Here is a 21313-nt window from a genome sequence, read left to right on the forward strand (position 1 = left end):
TTAATGCTAGTTGGACCAGCAGAGGTGATCTTTGAGAAGTTAAGTTATTGAAATTACATGGAGCTGTAGACCTAAGTGTCCTGTTTACTGTAGTTGTTTTAGCGTAACTTACTTATTGGCATAAAGGCATACATCAATATAAAGTATATCAATCAATCATTCATTCATTTGTGTGTGTCATCACACAGCATACAAGTCATCCATGTCTTTAAATACATTAAAGCATTTTAGTTCTAAAAGATATAACAAAGGGAGCCTTGAATAATTAAACAATGAATAAACCGCAACACGTTGGCTAAAGCAATTGAATTCACAAATGCATTTGACTGTTTTTAATATTGGTTGTACTTGAGACTAGAGGTCGACCGACTAATCGGAATGGCCGATTAATTAGGGCCGATTTCAAGTTTTCTTAACAATCGGTAATCGGTATTTTTGGGCACCGATTTGCTGATTTTTGTTGTTGTTTTTTTTATATTTTTTTATATATATATATATATATATTTTTTTAAACCTTTATTTAACTAGGCAAGTCAGTTAAAGAACACATTCTTATTTTCAATGACGGCCTAGGAACGGTGGGTTAACTGCCTTGTTCAGGGGCAGAACGACAGATTTTTACCTTGTCAGCTTGGGGATGCAACCTTACGTTAACTAGCCCAACGCTCTAACCACCTGCTTTACGTTGCCAAGGTAAGTTGCTAGCTAGCATTAAACTTATCTTATAAAAAAACAATCAATCTATCATAAACACTAGTTAACTACACATGGTTGATGATATTACTAGTTTATCTAGCCTGTCCTGCTTTGCATATAATCGATGTGGTGCGCATTTGCAAAAAAGGACTGTCTTTGCTCCGACGTGTACCTAACCATAAACATCAATGTCTTTTTTTAAATCAATACACAAGTATATATTTTTAAACCTGCATATTTAGTTAATATTGCCTGCTAACATGAATTTCTTTTAACTAAGGAAAATGTGTCACTTCTCTTGCAAACAGAGTCAGGGTATATGCAGCAGTTTGGGCCGCCTGGCTTGTTGCGAACTGTGAAGACTATTTCTTCATAACAAAGACAGCAGACTTCGCCAAACGGGGGATGATTTAACAAAAGCGCATTTGCGGAAAAAAGGCACAATCGTTGCACGACTGTACCTAACCATAAACATCAATGCCTTTCTTAAAATCAATACACAGAAGTATATATTTTTAAACCTGCATATTTAGCTAAAAGAAATCCAGGTTAGCAGGCAATATTAACCAGGTGAAATTGTGTCAGTTCTCTTGCGTTCTTTGCACGCAGAATCAGGGTATACAGAATCTGGCTCGTTGCGAACTAATTTGCCAGAATTTTACGGAACTATGAAATAACATTGTAGGTTGTGCGATGTAACAGGAATATTTAGACTTATGGATGCCACCCGTTAGATAAAATACGGAACGGTTCCGTATGTCACTGAAAGAATAATGTTTTCGAGATGATAGTTTCCGGATTTGACCATATTAATGACCTAAGGTTTATTATATTATAGTTAAGTCTATGATTTGATATTTGATAGAGCAGTCTGACTGAGCGGTGGTAGGCAGCAGCAGGCTCGTAATAGTCAAAGGTATATGATTTAGAGAGAAATAGTCGACGCGTCATAATTCCGGTAATAACTTGCGGCTGAACTTGAAAGGGGTTCCTTCATTATTTTACCGTTCATGTCTTCCATAGAGAATGTCTTGATCTACTTCAAATAAGGTCTGTGTTTTGTGCTTAAACCGCCTCGGCTTTTTGATACCCGTGTAAATCTCACTAGGTAACGTTTGTCAACATATATTCATAAATTCACTCTACAAAATAAATTATCTTCGCTTATATTGATCAGAGTTATATCCTATGGATATCTACACAGTTATAAAATTGGCAAGGTGGTGTAAGCCTAAACCAAACACAGACCTTATTTTAAGTTAATCTAAAAATATCCTATGGAATAAATGAAGGAACCGCTTTTCAGATTTTGCTAGAAGGTGTCATGGGAATTATGACTCGCACTTTGGTAGTCAATTCTTACCATGCCCATTATTAAAATAGGATGTCCTGCATATAGAAATTACAGTTTTTGTTTTCAGCATTCATCACAGGTAACTTAAACTCTATTTTTATTATTCAAACAGTTGAGAGTATTTGTCTCCTAAGCAGACTCTTCAGTATCGTTGTCACTTCAGAGCTGTGTGTGTGTGTGTGTGTGTGTGTGTGTGTGTGTATATGTTTGTGTATATGTATGTGTATGTATATATATATATATAAAAAAATCAGAATAGCAATCGGCCGATTAATCGGCAGCGGCTTTTTTGGCCCTCCAATAATCGGTATCGGCGTTGAAAAATCATAATCGGTCGACCTCTACTTGAGACTTTAAAACCTTTTTTGTTAACAGACTATATGGGATTGATTATAATTTCTTTGTCAATTATTAATGTATTTGTTGTGCTGTTTATACTGTTAGAAATGTTGCTTAATTAAATTGATTAATATCATGGTGTTTCTATTCCAAGAAAAACTCAAATGCAATTTACGGTAGCCTATGTAGGCCTCGGGGTTTCCGTTAGGAAGATATGGCTCTGTACAATGTGACCAGTCGGGAGTGGATCTAAGCTACTAAGCGACTGCGAGTGAAGAGCAAAATAATCCTAACATTTCCACACCCTAATTGTAGGCTAACCAATACCCACACGGAGATTCAGTGAAAATAAAAAACTGATTTATCAAGACCAGTCCCCATACTTGTCTCAAAACAGCATGAAACGGTGCTGAAATAGTTGACCACACGCTGGTAGGCTATTGCTTCAAATCCTATTATCACAATTGGATGACTTTGGGTGTTTCATTAAGCAACAATTTGTTGCCTTCAATTGCATTAGCCTACTTTATTCCAATATTTCTGTCATTCAGTGATATTTATTCCCATAGTAATTTGTTATGGATCCATCCAGATCTGATTGGAGAACAATGCATGTGGTGGGCTATATAAAGAGATGGGTGAAGTAATGTACCTCGCAAACATACATTAATACATTTAAAGTCCCTAAACTCGGCAAGAGTCTATTGTCCTGCTGATAGCCCATCAAGGGTGGATGGCTTCTTTTGTATTCCAATTTATTGGAAAGGCTGCTGAACCACACTTGGACCACAGCGTTGTTGCATACTTACTGTACAGTGCGCTTTCACTCCATTCTCCGCCTGTCTCTCTACCAATGCCACCAGATTGTGAATGTGTAAATGTAATAAATAAAAGACCTACATGAGCTCAGCTCAGGTCTTGAAAATATGTGAACCCTTTTGATTTTTTTTTATCTATGCTTAGTAGCGGAGCTTAATGGCTTTGCCATCAACTTGCGTATATTCAGTCAACACATATATTTTAAGAATATAATGGAATATAACAGACCATTTTTGTTTCTCTTAGGATAAAAACCTTATAGTGTAACAACAGTTTTAGTAAGTAATAAGCTACAGTCCAGTTACAGCTTCTTCTGACAAAGTAGGAACAAAAAAAATGTATATTTTTGAGTGTGCTCGCGGGACAGAGGAAGAGCAATTCTTACACTATTGTTCTAAATTCAATCACTCTCTTCTTCTTCATCCTCATCATACAGTTCATTCAAATTCAATTGTAATGCATTTTGTCACTCCCGTTGAACAAGTCCAAATCCCTTTTGCATGTGCTCCAAATGGATAACTTTAAAAAAACATGATATAGGTACATTTAAATAATCGAAAGGAAAAATGTTATTATTTATTAGCAAAGTTTAAAAACTGCCAGATTTGTGAAATTGCTTTATCCGATATTTTGCGATTGCATGAGGCTTGGCGATCACAGAATCAGTAGGATCTTAAACACTCACATAGGCAACAGAAGCAGGAACAGCGGCAGGTTGCCTAGTGGTTAGAGCGTTGGACTAGTAACTGAAAGGTTGCAAGATTGAATCCCCGATTGTTCTGCCCCTGAACAAGACAGTTAACCCACTATTCCTAGGATGTCATTGAAAACAATTATTTGTTCTTAATGGACTTGCCTAGTTAAATAAATAGGGCTGAGTGACTCACTCATTTCTGGCTTCCGTTCAAAATAAGTTATATTATACTGCGAAGTTAAAGACATTCTTTCTGATTGTATTTAGCATGCAGTCTCTCCTCTCGCTACAGCTAATTTTGTTTTAATTACTATGTGGATTATAATAGGGATTGATGTAATAGTAGGGATTGATGCATTTGATATAATAGTAGGGATTGATGCATTTTTCGTAAGGGTAAATCTGGTCTGTGATATTGAGTACTTTGGAGTACTTAAGCATCAAATACATTGCAAGTTTGCCCTTTTTTGGCCATTAGGCTACACTTCACAATAGGACTCGACTCTGACTGACCACAGTATCTATCGGTAGTATAAACTGTGGCACAAATTGGGGGCTTTTTCACACCTAGCCTAGCTATTAGACTATCCTTTTGTAAATTAATGGAGGTGTAAATGTTTGTCAGTCTTTCTCCTATCACACTAGAGTCCTGCATCAGGCTTAACAAAATCAGCTGGTGGGTGGTCCTGGAGTTGAGAGAACTTTCGTAAATAAAATGGCGCAATTACACTTGACATGTGGACTGACAATTTTAGAAAAATAGGATACTTGTGCCTTACAGCCCATTACATAAATGAAGAGTGGATGTTATCCACCACAGAGTAGGGCAGAGCAGCTCAAAAATGCAGATCACATAAGACCAGCTATTGTGAAAGAATACTTGTGGATCTTGTTGATTTCCTCTATCGCTTCAAGAGGCCTACTGTCCACCTGGTAATTGTGTGGTTCCAAAGGATAAAGGGTCACCTTCAGATGGACGACATGAATAGCAGTGCCTTGCGAAGGTATTCACCCCCTTGGCATTTTTCCTATTTTGTTGCCTTACAACTTGGAGTTAAAATAGATTTTTTTGGGGTTTGCATCATTTGATTTACACAACATGCCTACCACTTTGAAGATGCAAAATATTTTTTATTGTGAAATAAACAAGACATAATACAACAAAAAAAAACTGAAACTTGAGTGTGCATAACTATTCACCCCCCCAAAAGTCAATACTTTGTATAGCCACCTTTTGCAGCAATTACAGCTGCAAGTCTCTTGGGGTATGACCCTATAAGCTTGGCACATCTAGCCACTGGGATTTTTGCCCATTCTTCAAAGCAAAACTGCTCCAGCTCCTTCAAGTTGGATGGGTTCCGCTGGTGTACAGCAATCTTTAAGTCATATCACAGTGTCACGACTTCCGCTGAAGTTGGTCCCTCTCGTTGTTTGGGTGGCGTTAAAGTCACCGACTTTCTAGCCATCGCTGATCCCCTTTTCATTTTCCTTTGGTTTTGTCTTGTCTTCCATCACACCTGGTTCCAATCCCATCAATTACATGTTGTGTATTTAACCCTCTGTTCCCCCTCATGTCCTTGTCGGTGATTGTATATTGTAAGCGCTTGTGCACGTCTGTCCTGGTGTGCGTTGGGTTATGTACCCATTTATTTTATTATTCTGTTTTCCGGTGGGTTTTGTCAATAAACTGCGCCGTTGGAAACACAGTTATTTCTCTCCTGCGTCTTACTTCTCTGCCGCCAGTTCGCACCCCTTACACACAGATTCTCAATTGGATTGAGGTCTGGGCTTTGACTAGGCCAAGCCAAGACATTTAAATGTTCCCCTTAAACCACTTGAGTGTTGCTATAGCAGTATGCTTAGGGTCATTGTCCTGCTGGAAGGTGAACCTCCGTCCTAGTCTCAAGTCTCTGGAAGACTGAAACAGGTTTCCCTCAAGAATTTCCCTGTATTTAGCGCCATCCATCATCCCTTCCATTCTGACCAGTTTCCCAGTCCCTGCCGATGGAAAAACATCCCCACAGCATGACGCTGCCACCACCATGCTTCACTGTAGGGATGGTGTTCTCGAGGTGATGACAACAAGATCCACAAGTATTCTTTCACAATAGCTGGTCTTATGTGATCTGCATTTTTGAGCTGCTCTGCCCTACTCTGTGGTGGATAACATCCACTCTTCATTTATGTAATGGGCTGTAAGGCACAAGTATCCTATTTTTAAAAAATTGTCAGTTCACATATCAAGTGTAATTGCTTGTAAGTCGCTCTGGATAAGAGCGTCTGCTAAATGATGTAAATGTAAATGATGAGAGGTGTTGGGTTTGCGCCAGACATAGGGTTTTCCTTGATGGCCAAAAAGCTCAATTTTAGTCTCATCTGACCAGAGAACCTTCTTCCATATGTTTGGGGAGTCTCCCACATGCCTTTTGGCGAACACCATGCATGTTTGCTTATTTGTTTCTTTAAGCAATGGCTTTTTTATGGCCACTCTTACGAAAAGCCCATCTCTGTGGAGTGTACGTCTTAAAGTGGTCCTATGGACAGATACTCCAATCTCCGCTGTGGAGCTTTGCAGCTCCTTCAGGGTTATCTTTAGTCTCTTTGTTAACTTTCTGATTAATGATTGCCTGGTCCGTGAGTTTTGGTGGGCGGCCATCTTTTGGCAGGTTTGTTGTGGTGCCATATTCTTTCAAATTTAAATTAATGGATATAATGGTGCTCTGTGTTCAAAGTTTCTGATATTTTTTTATAACCCAACCCTGATCTGTACTTCTCCACAACTTTGTCCCTGACCTGTTTGGAGTGCTCTTTGGTCTTCATGGTGCCGCTTGCTTGGTGGTGCCCCTTGCTTAGTGGTGTTGCAGTCTCTGGGGCCTTTCAGAACAGGTGTATATATACTGAGATCATGTGACAGATCATGTGACACAGAGTGCACACAGGTGGACTTTCTTTAATTAATTATGTGACTTCTGAAGGTAATTGGTTGCACCAGATCTTATTTAGGGGCTTCATAGCAAAGGGGGTGAATACATATGCAAGCACCATTTTTACGGTTTTTATATTTTTAGAATTTTTTAAAACATCTTATTTTTTCATTTCACTTCACCAATTTTGACTATTTTGTGTATGTCCATTACAAGAAATCCAAATAAAATCCATTTAAATTGCAGGTTGTAATGCAACAAAATAGGAAAAATGCCAAGGGGGTGAATACTTTTGCAAGGCACTGTACACGGTACACTGTATCGGCAGGATAGAACAGCAACTTCTGGTAAGACATGGGATGACGGTCTATGAATATTTGTAAACAACAGCTGGTGCACGATATCTAAGGAAGTCTCGAGGTTTTGCTCACCTGAGGTAGAGTGTCTCATGATAAGCTGTAGACCACACTATCTACCTAGAGAGTTTTCATCTATATTCTTCGTAGCTGTCTGTTTACCACCACAAACCGATGCTTGCACTAAGACCGCACTCAATGAACTTTATATGGCCATAAACAAATAGTGAAACTCTCATCCAGAGGCGGTGCTCCTAGTGGCCGGGCACTTGAATGCAGGGAAACTTAAATCGGTTTGACCTAATTTCTACCTGCATGTTAAATGTGCAACAAGAGGCATAAAATCTGTAGACCACCTTTACTCCACACACAGAGACACGTGCAAAGCTCTCCCTCACCCTCCATTTGGCAAATCTGACCATAATTCTATCCTCCTGATTCCTGCTTACAAGCAAAAATTATAGCAGGAAGACCCAGTGACTCGGTCAGTAAAAAAGTGGTCAGATGAAGCAGATGCTAAGCTACAGGACTGTTTTGCTAGCACAGACTGGAATATGTCCTGGGATTCTTCCGATGGCATTGAGGAGTACACCACATCAGTCAATGGCTTCATGTGCGTACAATGACTGTACGTACATACCCCAGCCAGAAGCCATGAATTACTGGCAACATCTGCACTGAACTAAAGGGTAGAGCTGCCGCTTTCAAGGAGCGAGACTCTAAACCGGAAGCTTATAAGAAATCCCACTATGCCCTCCGATGAACCATCAAACAGGCAAAGTGTCAATACAGGACTAAGATCAAATTGTACTACACCAGCTCCGACGCTCATCGGCTTGCAAACTATTACAGACTACAAAGGGAAGCACAGCCGTGAGCTGCCCAGTGACATGAGCCTACCAGACGAGCTAAATTACTTCTTTGCTTGCTTCGAGGCAAGTAACACTGAAACATGCATGAGAGGATCACCTGTTCCAGACGACTGTGTTATCATGCTCTCCGCAGCCGATGTGAGTAAGAGCTTTAAACAGGCCAACATTCAAATAGATTACCAGGATGTGTACTCCGAGCATGCGCTGACCAACTGGCAAGTGTCTTCACTGACATTTCCAACCTCTCCCTGTCTGAGTCTGTAATGCCAACATATTTCAAGTAGACCACCATAGTCCCTGTGCCCAAGGTAACCTGCCTAAGACTACTAACCCGTAGCACTCACATCTGTAGCCATGATGTGCTTTGAAAGGCTGGTCATGGCTCACATAAACACCATTATCCCAGAAACCCTAGAACCACTCCAATTTGCATACCGCCCCAACAGATCCACAGATTATGCAATCTCTATTGCACTCCATACTGCCCTTTCCCACCTGGACAAAAGGAACACTTATGTGAGAATGTTATTTATTGACTACAGCTCAGCGTCCAACAGTATTGGGCCCTCAAAGCTCATCACTAAGCTAAGAACTCTGGGACTAAACACTTCTCTCTGCACCTGAATCCTGGACTTCATGACGGGCCGCCACCTAGGTGGTAAGGGTAGGTAACAACACATCCGCCACCTGATCCTCAACACAGGGCCCTTCAGGGGTGTGTGCTCAGTCCCCTCCTGTAGTCCCTGTTCACTCATGGCTGCACGGCCAGGCACGACTCCAACACCATCATTAAGTTTGCCGATTTTATTGTTATTATTTTTTTTTTCACCTTTATTTAACCAGGTAGGCTAGTTGAGAACAAGTTCTCATTTGCAACTGCGACCTGGCCAAGATAAAGCATATCAGTTAGACACATACAACAACACAGAGTTACACATGGAATGAACAAAACATACAGTCAATAAGAAAAAAGAAAACAAAAAGTCTTTATACAGTGAGTGCAAATTAGGTAAAATAAGGGAATTAAGGCAATAAATAGGCCATGGTGGCAAGGTAATTACAATATGGCAATTAAACACTGGAATGGTAGATGTGCAAAAGATGGATGTGCAAGTCGAGATACTGGGGTGCAAAAGGAGCAGAATAAATAAATACAGTATGGGGATGAGGTAGATAGATGGGCTGTATACAGATGGGCTATGAACAGGTGCAGTGATCTGTGAGCTGCTCTGACAGCTGGTGCTTAAAGCTAGTGAGGGAGATGGGAATCTCCAGCTTCAGAGATTTTTGCAGTTCGTTCCAGTCATTGGCAGCAGAGAACGGGAAGGAAAGGCGACCAAGGGAGGAATTGGCCTTGGGGGTGACCAGTGAGATATACCTGCTGGAGCGCGTGCTACGAGTGGGTGCTGCTATGGTGACCAGCGAGCTGAGATAAGGCGGGGCTTTACCTAGCAGAGACTTGTAGATAACCTGTAGCCAGTGGGTTTGGCGACGAGTATGAAGTGAGGGCCAGCCAACGAGAGTGTATAGGTCGCAATGGTAGTGTATGGGGCTTTGGTGACAAAACGGATGGCACTGTGATAGACTGCATCCAGTTTGTTGAGTAGAGTGTTGGAGGCTATTTTATAGATGACATCGCCGAAGTCGAGGATCGGTAGGATGGTCAGTTTTACGAGGGTATGTTTGGCAGCTGATGACACAACAGTGGTAGGCCTGACCACCGACAACGATGAGACAGCCTATAGGGTGGAGGTCAGAGACCTGACAGTGTGGTGCAAGGACAACAACCTCTCCCTCAACGTGATCAAGACTAAGGAGATGATTGTGTGCTACAGGAAAAGGAGGACCGAGCACACCCCCATTCTCATCTACGGGACTGTAGTGGAGCAGATTGAGAGCTTCAAGTTCCTTGGTGTCCACATCACCAACAAACTAACGTGATCCAAGCACACCAAAACAGTCGTGAAGAGGGCACAACAAAACCTATTCCCCCTCAGGAGACTGAAAAGATTTGGCATGGGTCCTCAGATCCTCAAAAGGTTCTACAGCTGTACCATTTAGAGCATCCTGACGGGTTGCATCACTGCCTGGTATGGCAACTGCTCGGCCTCCAACCACAAGGCACTACAGAGGGTAGTGTGTACGGCCCAGCTTCCTGCCATCCAGGACCTCTATACCAAGTGGTGACTGTTCTCTCTGCTACCGCATAGCAAGCGATACCGGAGCGCCATGTCTAGGTCCAAGAGGCTTCTAAACAGCTTCTACCCCCAAGCCATAAGACTCTTGAACATGTAATCAAATGGCTACCCAGACTATTTCCATTGCCCCCCCCCCCTCTTTTAAGCTGCTGCTACTCTGCTATTATCTATGGATAGTCACTCTAATAACTCTACCTACAAGTACATATTACCTTAATTACCTCGACTAACCAGTGCCCCCACACATTGACTCTGTACCGCTACCCCCTGTATATAGCCTCGCTATTGTTATTTTACTGCTGCTCTTTAATTATTTGTTACTTTTATTTATTTTTAGGTATTTTTCTTAGCTGCATTGTTGGTAAGTAAGCAAGTAAGCATTTCACTGTAAGGTCTACACCTGTTGTATTCGGCGCATGTGACAAGTACAATTTGATGTGTGGTTTCAGAGCGAAGCCAGCTGCGAGCCTGCGACCAGGCACGGTGGAGGACATGTTTTTGCTGCATAGCAATTTGAAGAAATCCAGTGATGAATGGACTGTTTTTTTTGTTTTAGTATTATTATTTGTTTTCTAATATTAGAAGATTCTTTAAAACAATTTGAGTTGTCAATGTGCCGTATTGGATTATGGGAAAAAAATATCTGTTCTTAATTTATGGCAAGGTTTCTTATTAGCCAAATGTTGAACAGACATGCAGACAAATTCAATAATGCAGGAAAATAGGAATAATAACATACTGTCTGTCATACTGAACTCATTAAGAGGTGGCTTCTATCTTCAATATAATCATTCATTCAGAAGGTTAAACCCATAGGTCTTAGGCCTGCATTTTTAAAACTAGATTACCAAGTTCATTTTTCGTTAGGTTATAATAATCCATGCCTTCGGAGAATGTTATGAAGTCCAAAAGTTATGGGACGAGTTAGAAATGTGGCTGTCAGAAGTATTACAATGGAAATTAACTTTTAATCCATCTGTCTGCATATTTCAAGACATGGCATGTAAAGGTGCAGTGAGATGGGTTGGATGATACTTTTCTCGTCAACCATCTTGAAAAAACGTATACTTAAACTGAAAATCAACCAATGTCAGCCTTTAAATGTTTTTTTGGGGGGGGTTGCCTGATGCAGGACTAGCGGCAGACAAGAGAGACTCTTGGACTGAAACATTCACACCTCCATTAATTTACGAAAAGATAGTCAATTTGTTCGAAAGTTCTGACTAGCGATAGATCAGCGTTCTAACTCCCCCTTGTGATAGTGTGGTGCAATGACAGAATGACGCAATTTACCACAATCTGCCACCATCGACCACAAATGGTCGTGGCATTTTTTTTTTTATTTTGGTTCATTTTACCTTTATTTAACAAGGCATAAGCTCAACTTTTAATTGAGGAACCACTGTACATGTTCCTTTTGAGCAAAGTTGAATTATCTGGGAGGAATGGGGTGAGCTACAGAGGTAGAGATATGCATCTCATACTTATTTAATTCTTAAGACTGAATACTCCCCTGACCACTTATATTAAGATGTGTTTAATTCTGTTGCCTGTCAGTTTGAGTGACTTCCTGTCTTTTCTCTCTCCTACAGAACGGCACGGTGCAGTGTGAGACTATCTCCTGCCCTCCCCCTCAGTGCCCAGCGGACACCACGCCTGCCTACGTGAAGGGTGCCTGCTGCATGGAGTGCCAACGTGAGTGAAGTGTTTTAACTTAAACACACAGAGATGGACACACGTATGCACACACACACACACACATAAACACTCCCCTTCTCACACACTCAACACAGAAACACCAGAGACACACATAGCACGCCTCCACAACGGCTGCTTGGCAACTGACCACAGCTCTGCGTTACTAAGCTGCTCCCCAACACACCTCCTGAGATGCTCCCTACTTTTGCATATACATGGAACAATCAATTATTCAACAGCCAGCTTCTCAACAGAGGTGCCCACATTGACACAAATGGGAAACAGAAATCAGGGGTCGCAGGATGTGAGATGAACTAGTTCCTGTTTACAATAGACAGGATGATGCTATGAGCCGGGAGCTCGTCCCGGACTTTCAGGGTGTTTTCTTTGTAAGAAAAAATGTAAAATTATGAAATGGAAGTTGGAAGCTGTTGGAGTATCCTTGTGTCTGGCTGAGTGGACTATGAAACATTAAGATCAATGTCTGTGTGTTTTGTATTTGATCAATAGCCGTTTGCTATATACGCTAAAACTTGTAGTGTATTTGAGGTTTAAAACTGCTTCTGAAGTTTGTAATTTCCACTTGATTTTCCCTGACAAAAAATGTATCAACCCCTACAAAAATGTTCATTAATTATAATCCACATAATAATTCACATTTCCTTCTACTGCGGGATTATTTTCCTGCTGTAGCAAACTGGCTCAAATTAAGATCCAATATCTGTACATGATGTATGTCACATATTCAAAGGTTCTCTCAACTTTGTTTGCTCTCAATAAGACATGGCTCTTGTTTTTGTCTCTTGTGTGGCTACCTATACCTTTATATATACAGTACCAGTCAAAAGTGGGTTAGTACCCGCAAAATACCAGTCTCAACGTCAACAGTGAAGATGCGACTCCAGGATACTGGCCTTCTAGGCAGAGTTGCAAAGAAAAAGCCATATCTCAGACTGGCCAATCAAAAGAAAAGATTAAGATGGGCAAAAGAACACAGACACTAGACAGAGGAACTCTGACTAGAAGGCCAGCATCCTGGAGTCACCTCTTCACTGTTCACTTCACACTTCACGGACGTTGAGACTGGTGTTTTGTGGGTACTATTTAATGAAGCTGCCAGGTGAGGACTTGTGAGGCATCTGTTTCTCAAGGTAGACACTCTAATGTACTTGCCCTCTTGCTCAGTTGTGCACCGGGGCCTCCCACTCCTCTTTCTATTCTGGTTAGAGCCAGTTTGCGCTGTTATGTGAAGGGAGTAGTACGCAGCGTTGTACCAGATCTTCAGTTTCTTGGCAGGTTCTCGCATGGAATATCTTTAATTTCTCAAAACAAGAATAGACTGACGAGTTTCCGAAGAAAGTTATTTGTTTCTGGCCATTTGAGCCTGGAATCAAACCCACAAATGCTGATGCTCCAGATACTCAACCAGTCTAAAGATGGCCAGTTTTATTGATTCTTTAAATCAGAGTTTTCAGCTGTGCTAACATAATTGCAAAAGGGTTTTCTAATGATCAATTAGCCTTTTAAAATTATAAAATTGGATTAGCTAACACAACGTGCCATTGGAACACAGGAGTGATGGTTGCTGATAATGGGCCTATGTAGATATTCCATAAAATAAATCAGCCGTTTCCTGCTACAATAGTCATTTACAACATTAACAATGTTTACACTGTATTTCTGATCAATTTGATGTTATTTTAATGGACAAAAAAATTGCTTTTCTTTAAAAAACAAGAACATTTCTAAATGACCACAAACATTTGAACGGTAGTGTATATGAAGCCTGGGTGGGTTAAACAGTACATATTCTCACATGTAAATTGAATTCACTTCAAACTCGCACTCTACAAAACCTCCATTAGCTTAGCTAGCTAATCAGGCTGTGTTGATGTAAACACTCTCACTCCATACCCACTTCATACCCAGCTGCACTGCAATGTGGCAGGGGGAGTGGGTCATAAGGCCTGTAAGCATCCTAATCTGACATCAACACACTGGTATTAATCCTCCTGCTACTGTGTCTCTACCGTGTCTCTGTGTACAGTGCTTATCTCACTTAGGTAGACAAACACAGGGTTTATTAAGCTCGCTTTGGTGTTAGACACAAAGACACAGCTCCCTCTCCAAATTAAAACCTTATCTGTTCACATACTGTACAGTACCCTCCTCCACGGAGCGGGAGGCAAGGAGCTAGGTTCTCGTTCTGATGACTTGTCAAACACAATGTTTAACTGCGTTGTGAAAAGTTCATCATTGATTTTCCTGGTAATCACCATTCTAACATACTGGATGTGATGTATCAGTTTATTAAGTTTTACTACTGTAGTTCTTGTGCAGATGTAGGAATTCACAGTTTGATTGAAGTGTGAAGTGGCTTAGGGCTAGTCCTATATAGTGCTTTCCTCCAATAATTCTGATAACCAGGTAGCCTATCCACTCAAACCTCCACATCAAACTGACACATTTAATACGATGTTCTGCCCAAGAGTGACATTGAAGTCCAATGCTGCAATTCTATTTTCTGATAATAAAGATTGCCATGTCTGATCCCAGTGTGTCTCCATAACACCACAGGTTGTCACAGACTGCCATACTGAAAAGTGTGTGTGTGTGTGTGTGTGTGTGTGTGTGTGTGTGTGTGTGTGTGTGTGTGTGTGTGTGTGTGTGTGTGTGTGTGCGTGCGCATGGCGTGTGTCTATTTCCAGCTGTATGCCATTTCGGAGAAGAAGAGTTGGTTGAGGGAGATCAGAAAGCAGTGCATTATAACTCTGGCAGATGCCAGCTGTCCGAGTGCAGGGTGAGTAAGTCGACAGCCCTAATAAAAAACATACAACTGTTTTTCTGCAGTACTGCTTGCTTAAAACTCCTTAAACTCTTCTGAAAAAATACAATAATTCAAGCAAACAAGCGCTAAAAGTGTATTTCAGTGTTTTCATTTTCATCTTGATGTGTATGACAGCCTCATTAAATACTGATTCCAGACTGGAGCTGCGCTCCTCAGGCCAGGGGCTAAATCAAGCCTGAATGAGAGACTGTGGTAGGCCGTCAACATCAGCTAAATGTATTGATCCGTTGGTTGTCAACTCTCCATTTTTTCTATTGCACTCTAAGGGGAAAGTAAATGGGCAGAACTGAGTAAATGAGTTTCCATAAGAGTAACAAACTGTCACAGCATGTCAATCACTCCAGTGTTTTGATCCATCCTCATCAAATAGATCTCCTGTGGATGCATGGCCCTATAGATTTTATAAAAAAAAAAAATATATTCTGCATTGTTGGGAAGTGCACGTAAGTAAACATTTCACTGTTAGTCTACACCTGTTGTTTACGAAGCATGTGACAATTAAGATTTGATTTAAGACTGATGGATGTACACTCTTAGAAAAAAAGGTGCTAAGTACTGTACAACCATGCAGGGTTCTTCGGGTTGACCCCATAGGGGAACCCTTTTTGGTTCTGTTTAGAACCCTTTGGAGAGGGTTCTATCTAGAACCCTCTATGTAGGGTTCTTCAAAGAACCACCTGTATATGGTTCTACCTAGAACCCTCTATGAATGGTTTTGCCTAGAACCCTCTATGAAGGGTTTTACCAAGATCCATTTTATCATCTAAAGGTTCTTCCTAATACCGTCTATGAAGGTGTCACAGCTGTCGTAGAGAGGGGACCAAAGTGCAGCGTGGTTGTCGTTCCACATTTTATTAAATCCTTGAAACTTTGCAAAACATAAATAACTGAATATGACAAAACAACAAACCGTGACGCAGAGAGAAACAAACACTACTCAAAAGATAATAACCCACAAAACCCAATATGATCTCCAATTAGAGACAACGAGGACCAGCTGCCTCCAATTGGAGATCAAAACAAACCAACATAGAAATAGAAAAGCTATAACTTAAACATAGAAATACAAAACATAGAAAAACACTAAACACCCCCTGTCACGCCCTGACCTACTCTACCATAGAAAATAACCTCTTACTATGGTCAGGACGTGACAGAAGGGTTCTACCGAGAACTCTTTTATCTTTGGTGGGTTCTTCCTAGAACCCTCTATGAACGGTTCCACCAGCGTTATTAGCCTTTAACATGTATCATTTATGATAATACATTACATATCTCATGAGGCCTTTTTTAAGGCCTAGTTATAGGAATCTCCTGGTTGACAGGCCACATCAGGCCTGGAAGTCACATTATGCTGGCTTGCAAAAGTGATGTGTAATTCTATTGAAATTGAGCCAGAGTTAGGATATCCAAGAAGGGGAATTGTTAATCACCCACAACCTGCATTCAGAATAGTTTACCTTTGTTGTACCACAATTATAGAATATTCTATTTGTTTATACCTAATGCATAATGTCACAAAAACAGAGCAACCAGCAAAGCCTGGTGGATAACAAGGCTTGCAGGTTCCAACGCTGGTGGAACTTGCAATAGAGCATGCAGGGAAATATTATATATGGTTCAATGTAGAACCCTTCTTGCCTTCCAAAGAATCATCAACTAACCCTTTCTTCCAAAAAAGTTTACTATGATGTTAAAGGTTCTAGGTAGAACTCTTTCCCTTAAAATAACCCTTGCCTTCCAGAAAGTTTTTTTTCTGATCAAAACAATTCTTGGTAGAACCCTATCCCTCCACGAAGAACCCTTTTGGAACCCTTTTATTTTCTAAGAGTGTATGGTGAGGTCACTCACCTGGCCCACTGGCAGCCCCTGCTTTCTGACAGCACAGATACAGACATGGATAGAGATACAGCTACAAACAGACAGACTGAGAGATAGACATAGATAAAGACACAGTTACAGACACAGATATTGATATACAATAGATAAAGATACAAACAGAAAGATACAGACTTAGACAGACACAGGCTTCAGACAGAAGCTGCAGATCCAGACATCAGCTGCAGATGAAAGGACTGGGTGATGGCAATAGTCATCCTGGTCCTCCAGTCTCAGACAGGTGGCCATCTGGCTACTTGTGACAGCTGCCTGTCATGTCTTATGTCTCTGATCTCATGTCTGACTGCTGCTGGTTGAAGGAGGTTTCTGGGGAGAGAGTGACTAACATAGAGAGACAACTATTAGATGTATCTCTATTTTGACTGAGCTGTGTGGAATGTAGCTAGTCAGAGATTAGTTCTAAATTGGTTTATTAGGTTGGTTTTCTCTGGTTGTGTGTTAATGATCATGAATTGGCATCAGTCAGGTAGAAAGAGTGGAGCGGAGCTGTTGAAGAGATGGTGGGAGAGGGAGCCCCCGTATAACATTACTGTCTAATCACACAATTGGGGACAAATACACTGGTTTTGTTTCCTTCTCTGTTCAATTGGATATCATGCTCATACTCATCATGAATCTTAAAAGACGGGTTGGTTGTTTAGCATCAAAACCAACTTGTGTACAACTATGGGGCAAAACAGAAAGGGTTGGCTTATAAGCTATATTTCCTCTCAAATGTTGATTAAAAACATAAATACTTTTGCACAATGAGCACTTGTTGTTGCTCAAATGCATAGTTAGTTGTTGGTTGGCTAGCTAGGGAATTTTTGCCTTATTAGCATAGACGTGACATGAGTCAAAACAGGACATCAATAACAAGCTACAACGTGCTGAAACGAGACACCTACAATTCTCCACATGGCAGCTTCTTGTCATTGTTTCTAGCTATCTGACCATTCAGAATCATAACGTCACACCGCCTTCTACCTCATCGATGCGAGTGCATAATTTTCGTGACGTTGTCAGCCAATCCATCTATAGGTAAGAGAATCGACGTGCAGAGTTTACAACATCGCTAAACACTAACCTGAAATATGTAGACCTTACTGCTATTGACCCATTATGTCACTTTAGTTGGGAAGATGTGCACAGTGAGGAAGGAGGCACACAATGGATGGCTAATTGCCTCTAATTAAATTCAAGCCTTATCAAATCTGTGGGAAACTAGCAGCTGAGCTAATCTAACCCTCCATTGGGTTGGGTCTCATATTGTTTCTCATTGGTTCCCTGTTACTAGGAGAGGACCATGCATCGGGTCGTCATGACTAGCCCCTGTCCTGAACTCAACTGTCCAGAGTCCGAGCAGATCACCCTCACCGACAGGTGCTGCAAAGTCTGCAGAGGTATTGGAAAATACATTCACCTACCTATATTCTACACCACAGATGTAAACCTTAAAATAATCTGCAAATCATGACTGGAATCATTGCAAGAAACCCACCTGGACTGTTAGACCCAGTCTGAGAGGAGTGACCTGTGTGTAACCTCCATAGAGATGGATAGAGGATTAATCTTTGTTTCTGTATCATTATAGCGTCTGTTACAGCATGGGCAGCGTAGTCAATTTCTTCTTCTTCTTCATTGGCTGATTGCTCCCAAGTCATAGGAATCCCCACCCAGTTGACTGCTTTAAAATGGTGGAAGCTATCAATGGCAATGTCCATGCTAAAATGGCTTATATCCATGATGAGTCCTCTATCTATCTCTATGGTAACCTCTGACCTCTGTGCCCTAGGTCACGACTTCTGTGCGGAGGGCCACGGCTGTGTGGAGCACTCTGACTGTATCAACTTGGAGGCTGGGGCCTGCTGCAGCTGCAAGGACGGCTTCCGCCCGCTCCGAGACGACAATGCATACTGTGAAGGTACATAAAGGATTCTAAAAGAATAATAATAGAATTGATAACAAACACCTCCCATTGAACTACTGTTTTCCTCCAGGATCATTTATTTTGTAGATCCAGTTTGCTTTTCCTTTTGTGCACTTTGGTTGAACTGTGAGGTACTTGTGACAGTATAATTCTTATTTCACAACAAAACTACATCTTCCAACACTTTGAGAGATGACATACTGTTAAACAGACTGTCTGCTCTGATTTGTGTGGAGGTATTAGACATACGTACAGTGTCCGATCCAGGGACTTACTATCACTGACATTCTCACACCACTCTTGTCCCTTTGTCTGCTTGTGGTCAGTCTCTACTGTCTATTGGTATGAAAATACAGAACGCTCCCTAGCTGTGTTTATTGTATCACTGTCAAGAATGCATCAGTGATATTTTATGAGCAGAGACGCTCATAAGTAGTGCTGTCATGTAAGTAGTGTTACACTATATATACAAAAGTATATGGACACCCCTTCAAATTAGTGTATTCGGCAATTTCAGCCACAACCGTTGCTAACAGGTGTATAAAACTGAGCACACAGCCGTGCAATCTCCATAGACCAACATTGGCAGTAGAATAGCCTGTACTGAAGAGCTCAGTGACTTTCAACGTGGCACCGTCATAGGATGCCACCTTTCCCACAAGTCAGTTTGTCAAATTTCTGCGCTGCTAGAGCTGCCCCGGTCAACTGTAAGTGCTGTTATTGTAAAAGTGGAAACATCTAGGAACAACAACTTCTCAGCCGCGAAGTGGTAGACCACACAAGCTCACAGAAGGGGACCACCGAGTGCTGTAGCGCGTAAAAATCGTCTGTCCTCGGTTGCAACACTCACTACCAAGTTCCAAACTGCCTCTCGAAGCAACGTCAGCACAAGAACTGTTCGTTGGAAGCTTCATGAAATGGGTTTCCATGGCTGAGCAGCCGCACACAAGCCTAAGATCATAATGCCAAGCGTCGGCTGGGTGGTGTAAAGCTCTCCGCCATTGGATTCTAGAGCAGTGGAAACGCATTCTCTGGAGTGATGAATCACGCTTCACCATCTGGCAGTCCAACGGATGAATCTGGGTTTGGCAGATGCCAGGAGAACGCTACCTGCCCCAGTGCATAGTGCAAACTGTAAAGTTTGGTGGATGAGGAATAATGGTCTGGTATTTTCATGGTCTGGGCTAGGCCCCTTAGTTCTAGTGAAGGGAAATTCTAGACAATTCTGTGCTTCCAACTTTTGGCAACAGTTTTGGGAATTCCCTTTCCTGTTTCAGCATGACAATGCCCCTGTGCACAAAGCGAGGTGATTTGGCCCTCCACTTTTGAAGATTGGAAAACGTGTTAATAAATCAAAGTCATTATAATTTCACATGGGTTGCCTGCTAAAGAAAACATGCTCGTAAATGCTATATAACATACACTGTGAATATAGATGTCTTCGCCCCTCCTCCCCTCCTCTGTGGAACTTCCCACATACAGTACATGTATGCTTCTTACTATACGGAATCTTCCTGGGATGATCAAAGACGAGATGACTGCTTCATCTGCAGTGATGTCATGCTATAACATCTACAGTGCTTACCCCAACTCATAGTAATACATGTGGGATTCCGGGAGCTAAATCTAAACATGACGTTGATGACTAGTGCAAATAAGCCATTAAATCTTGGCTCCATATCCCTTTCTTCCTCACTGCCTCACTCCGTGCCTGTGTGCATACATGCCCTACTTTCAGCAAGCTGACAAATTCCCTCCAACTTCTCTCTTCTGTCACCTTCACCAAGATCAGTGGGATGTCTTTGGCTACATGTTTGTTGGCGCTGACAGAGATAACCAAGGAGGGAAAGGCATGTGTGTGAGAAAGAGAACAGTTATTCCTGACCTCATGTCAGTCTGTTTTAATATGCTGAATATGACCAGTTGGTCAGGTAATTACACTATCTCTGGGAATCTGCATAATTGAAGATGCCATCGGCCCCCGGTCTCAAATTAATGGAGTGTATGGTCTCTGGGCTTCAGGTTAAGCTCTTGCCACACGGCACCACCTCCACGCACTGAAATAGACTGTGACCTCCCTCCGCTGTGTACATGCAGCCCTACAGGCAGCTTAACCCACTATATGTTGGCGGGAAGAGTTTTGCTAAAGGCTTTGCAAAATCTGTGAGGAAGACGTGTCCAATGTTTTTGCACACCTATTGCGTTATGAACATGAAGGTTCAAATTAGGTGTGCATATTTCAGTTTAGAATTTAGCCATATTAGGTTTTTTGTGTGTTTTCATTTTGCTTTATCTTGGTGTTGTAGTATGTTTGGAAATTGACCATATTCATGACTGTATTCAGTTGTTCACTGAACCATTCCATCAAAGGGGCAATCAGCAGTTAAAACGACAACAAAGCGTTTTCCCTGCCACTGTTTCGGTAAAAGGCTGAGGGATGCGGCTGGAAGAATGCAATCACGCTTACATTCATAGACTTAGCTATGGATGCATGGACCGGCCCACTCACCTCGAGAGTGACCCAGGTCTCTGTATGAAATTGGATAGGGGTGTGATCTGAGAACTGCATTTGCATCTGAAATTGTGTAGGGACCAAATTGACTATTGTAACTCTCACAAAATAAATGTATTTTTGGGGGTGCTTCTGGAAATCACTTACATTTTGAGTACTGTGCCCTGCCAAAATAAGTGGACCCGTCAACATACA

General features: G+C 41.5%; 1 protein-coding gene across 1 annotated transcript in view; it reads left to right on the forward strand.

Moving 5' to 3' along the window:
- LOC115151822 (protein kinase C-binding protein NELL2) overlaps positions 1–21313 on the forward strand; it is a 116678-nt gene that overhangs the window by 32697 nt on the left and 62668 nt on the right. The window contains exons 9-12 of the mRNA XM_029696078.1: positions 11845–11947; positions 14659–14750; positions 17974–18079; positions 18472–18600. Of these exons, the coding sequence (XP_029551938.1) occupies positions 11845–11947; positions 14659–14750; positions 17974–18079; positions 18472–18600 (430 nt within the window). The remainder of the gene's footprint in view (positions 1–11844; positions 11948–14658; positions 14751–17973; positions 18080–18471; positions 18601–21313) is intronic.

The sequence above is a fragment of the Salmo trutta genome, chromosome 17 (assembly GCF_901001165.1).
Source record: "Salmo trutta chromosome 17, fSalTru1.1, whole genome shotgun sequence".
Classification (NCBI taxonomy): domain Eukaryota; kingdom Metazoa; phylum Chordata; class Actinopteri; order Salmoniformes; family Salmonidae; genus Salmo; species Salmo trutta.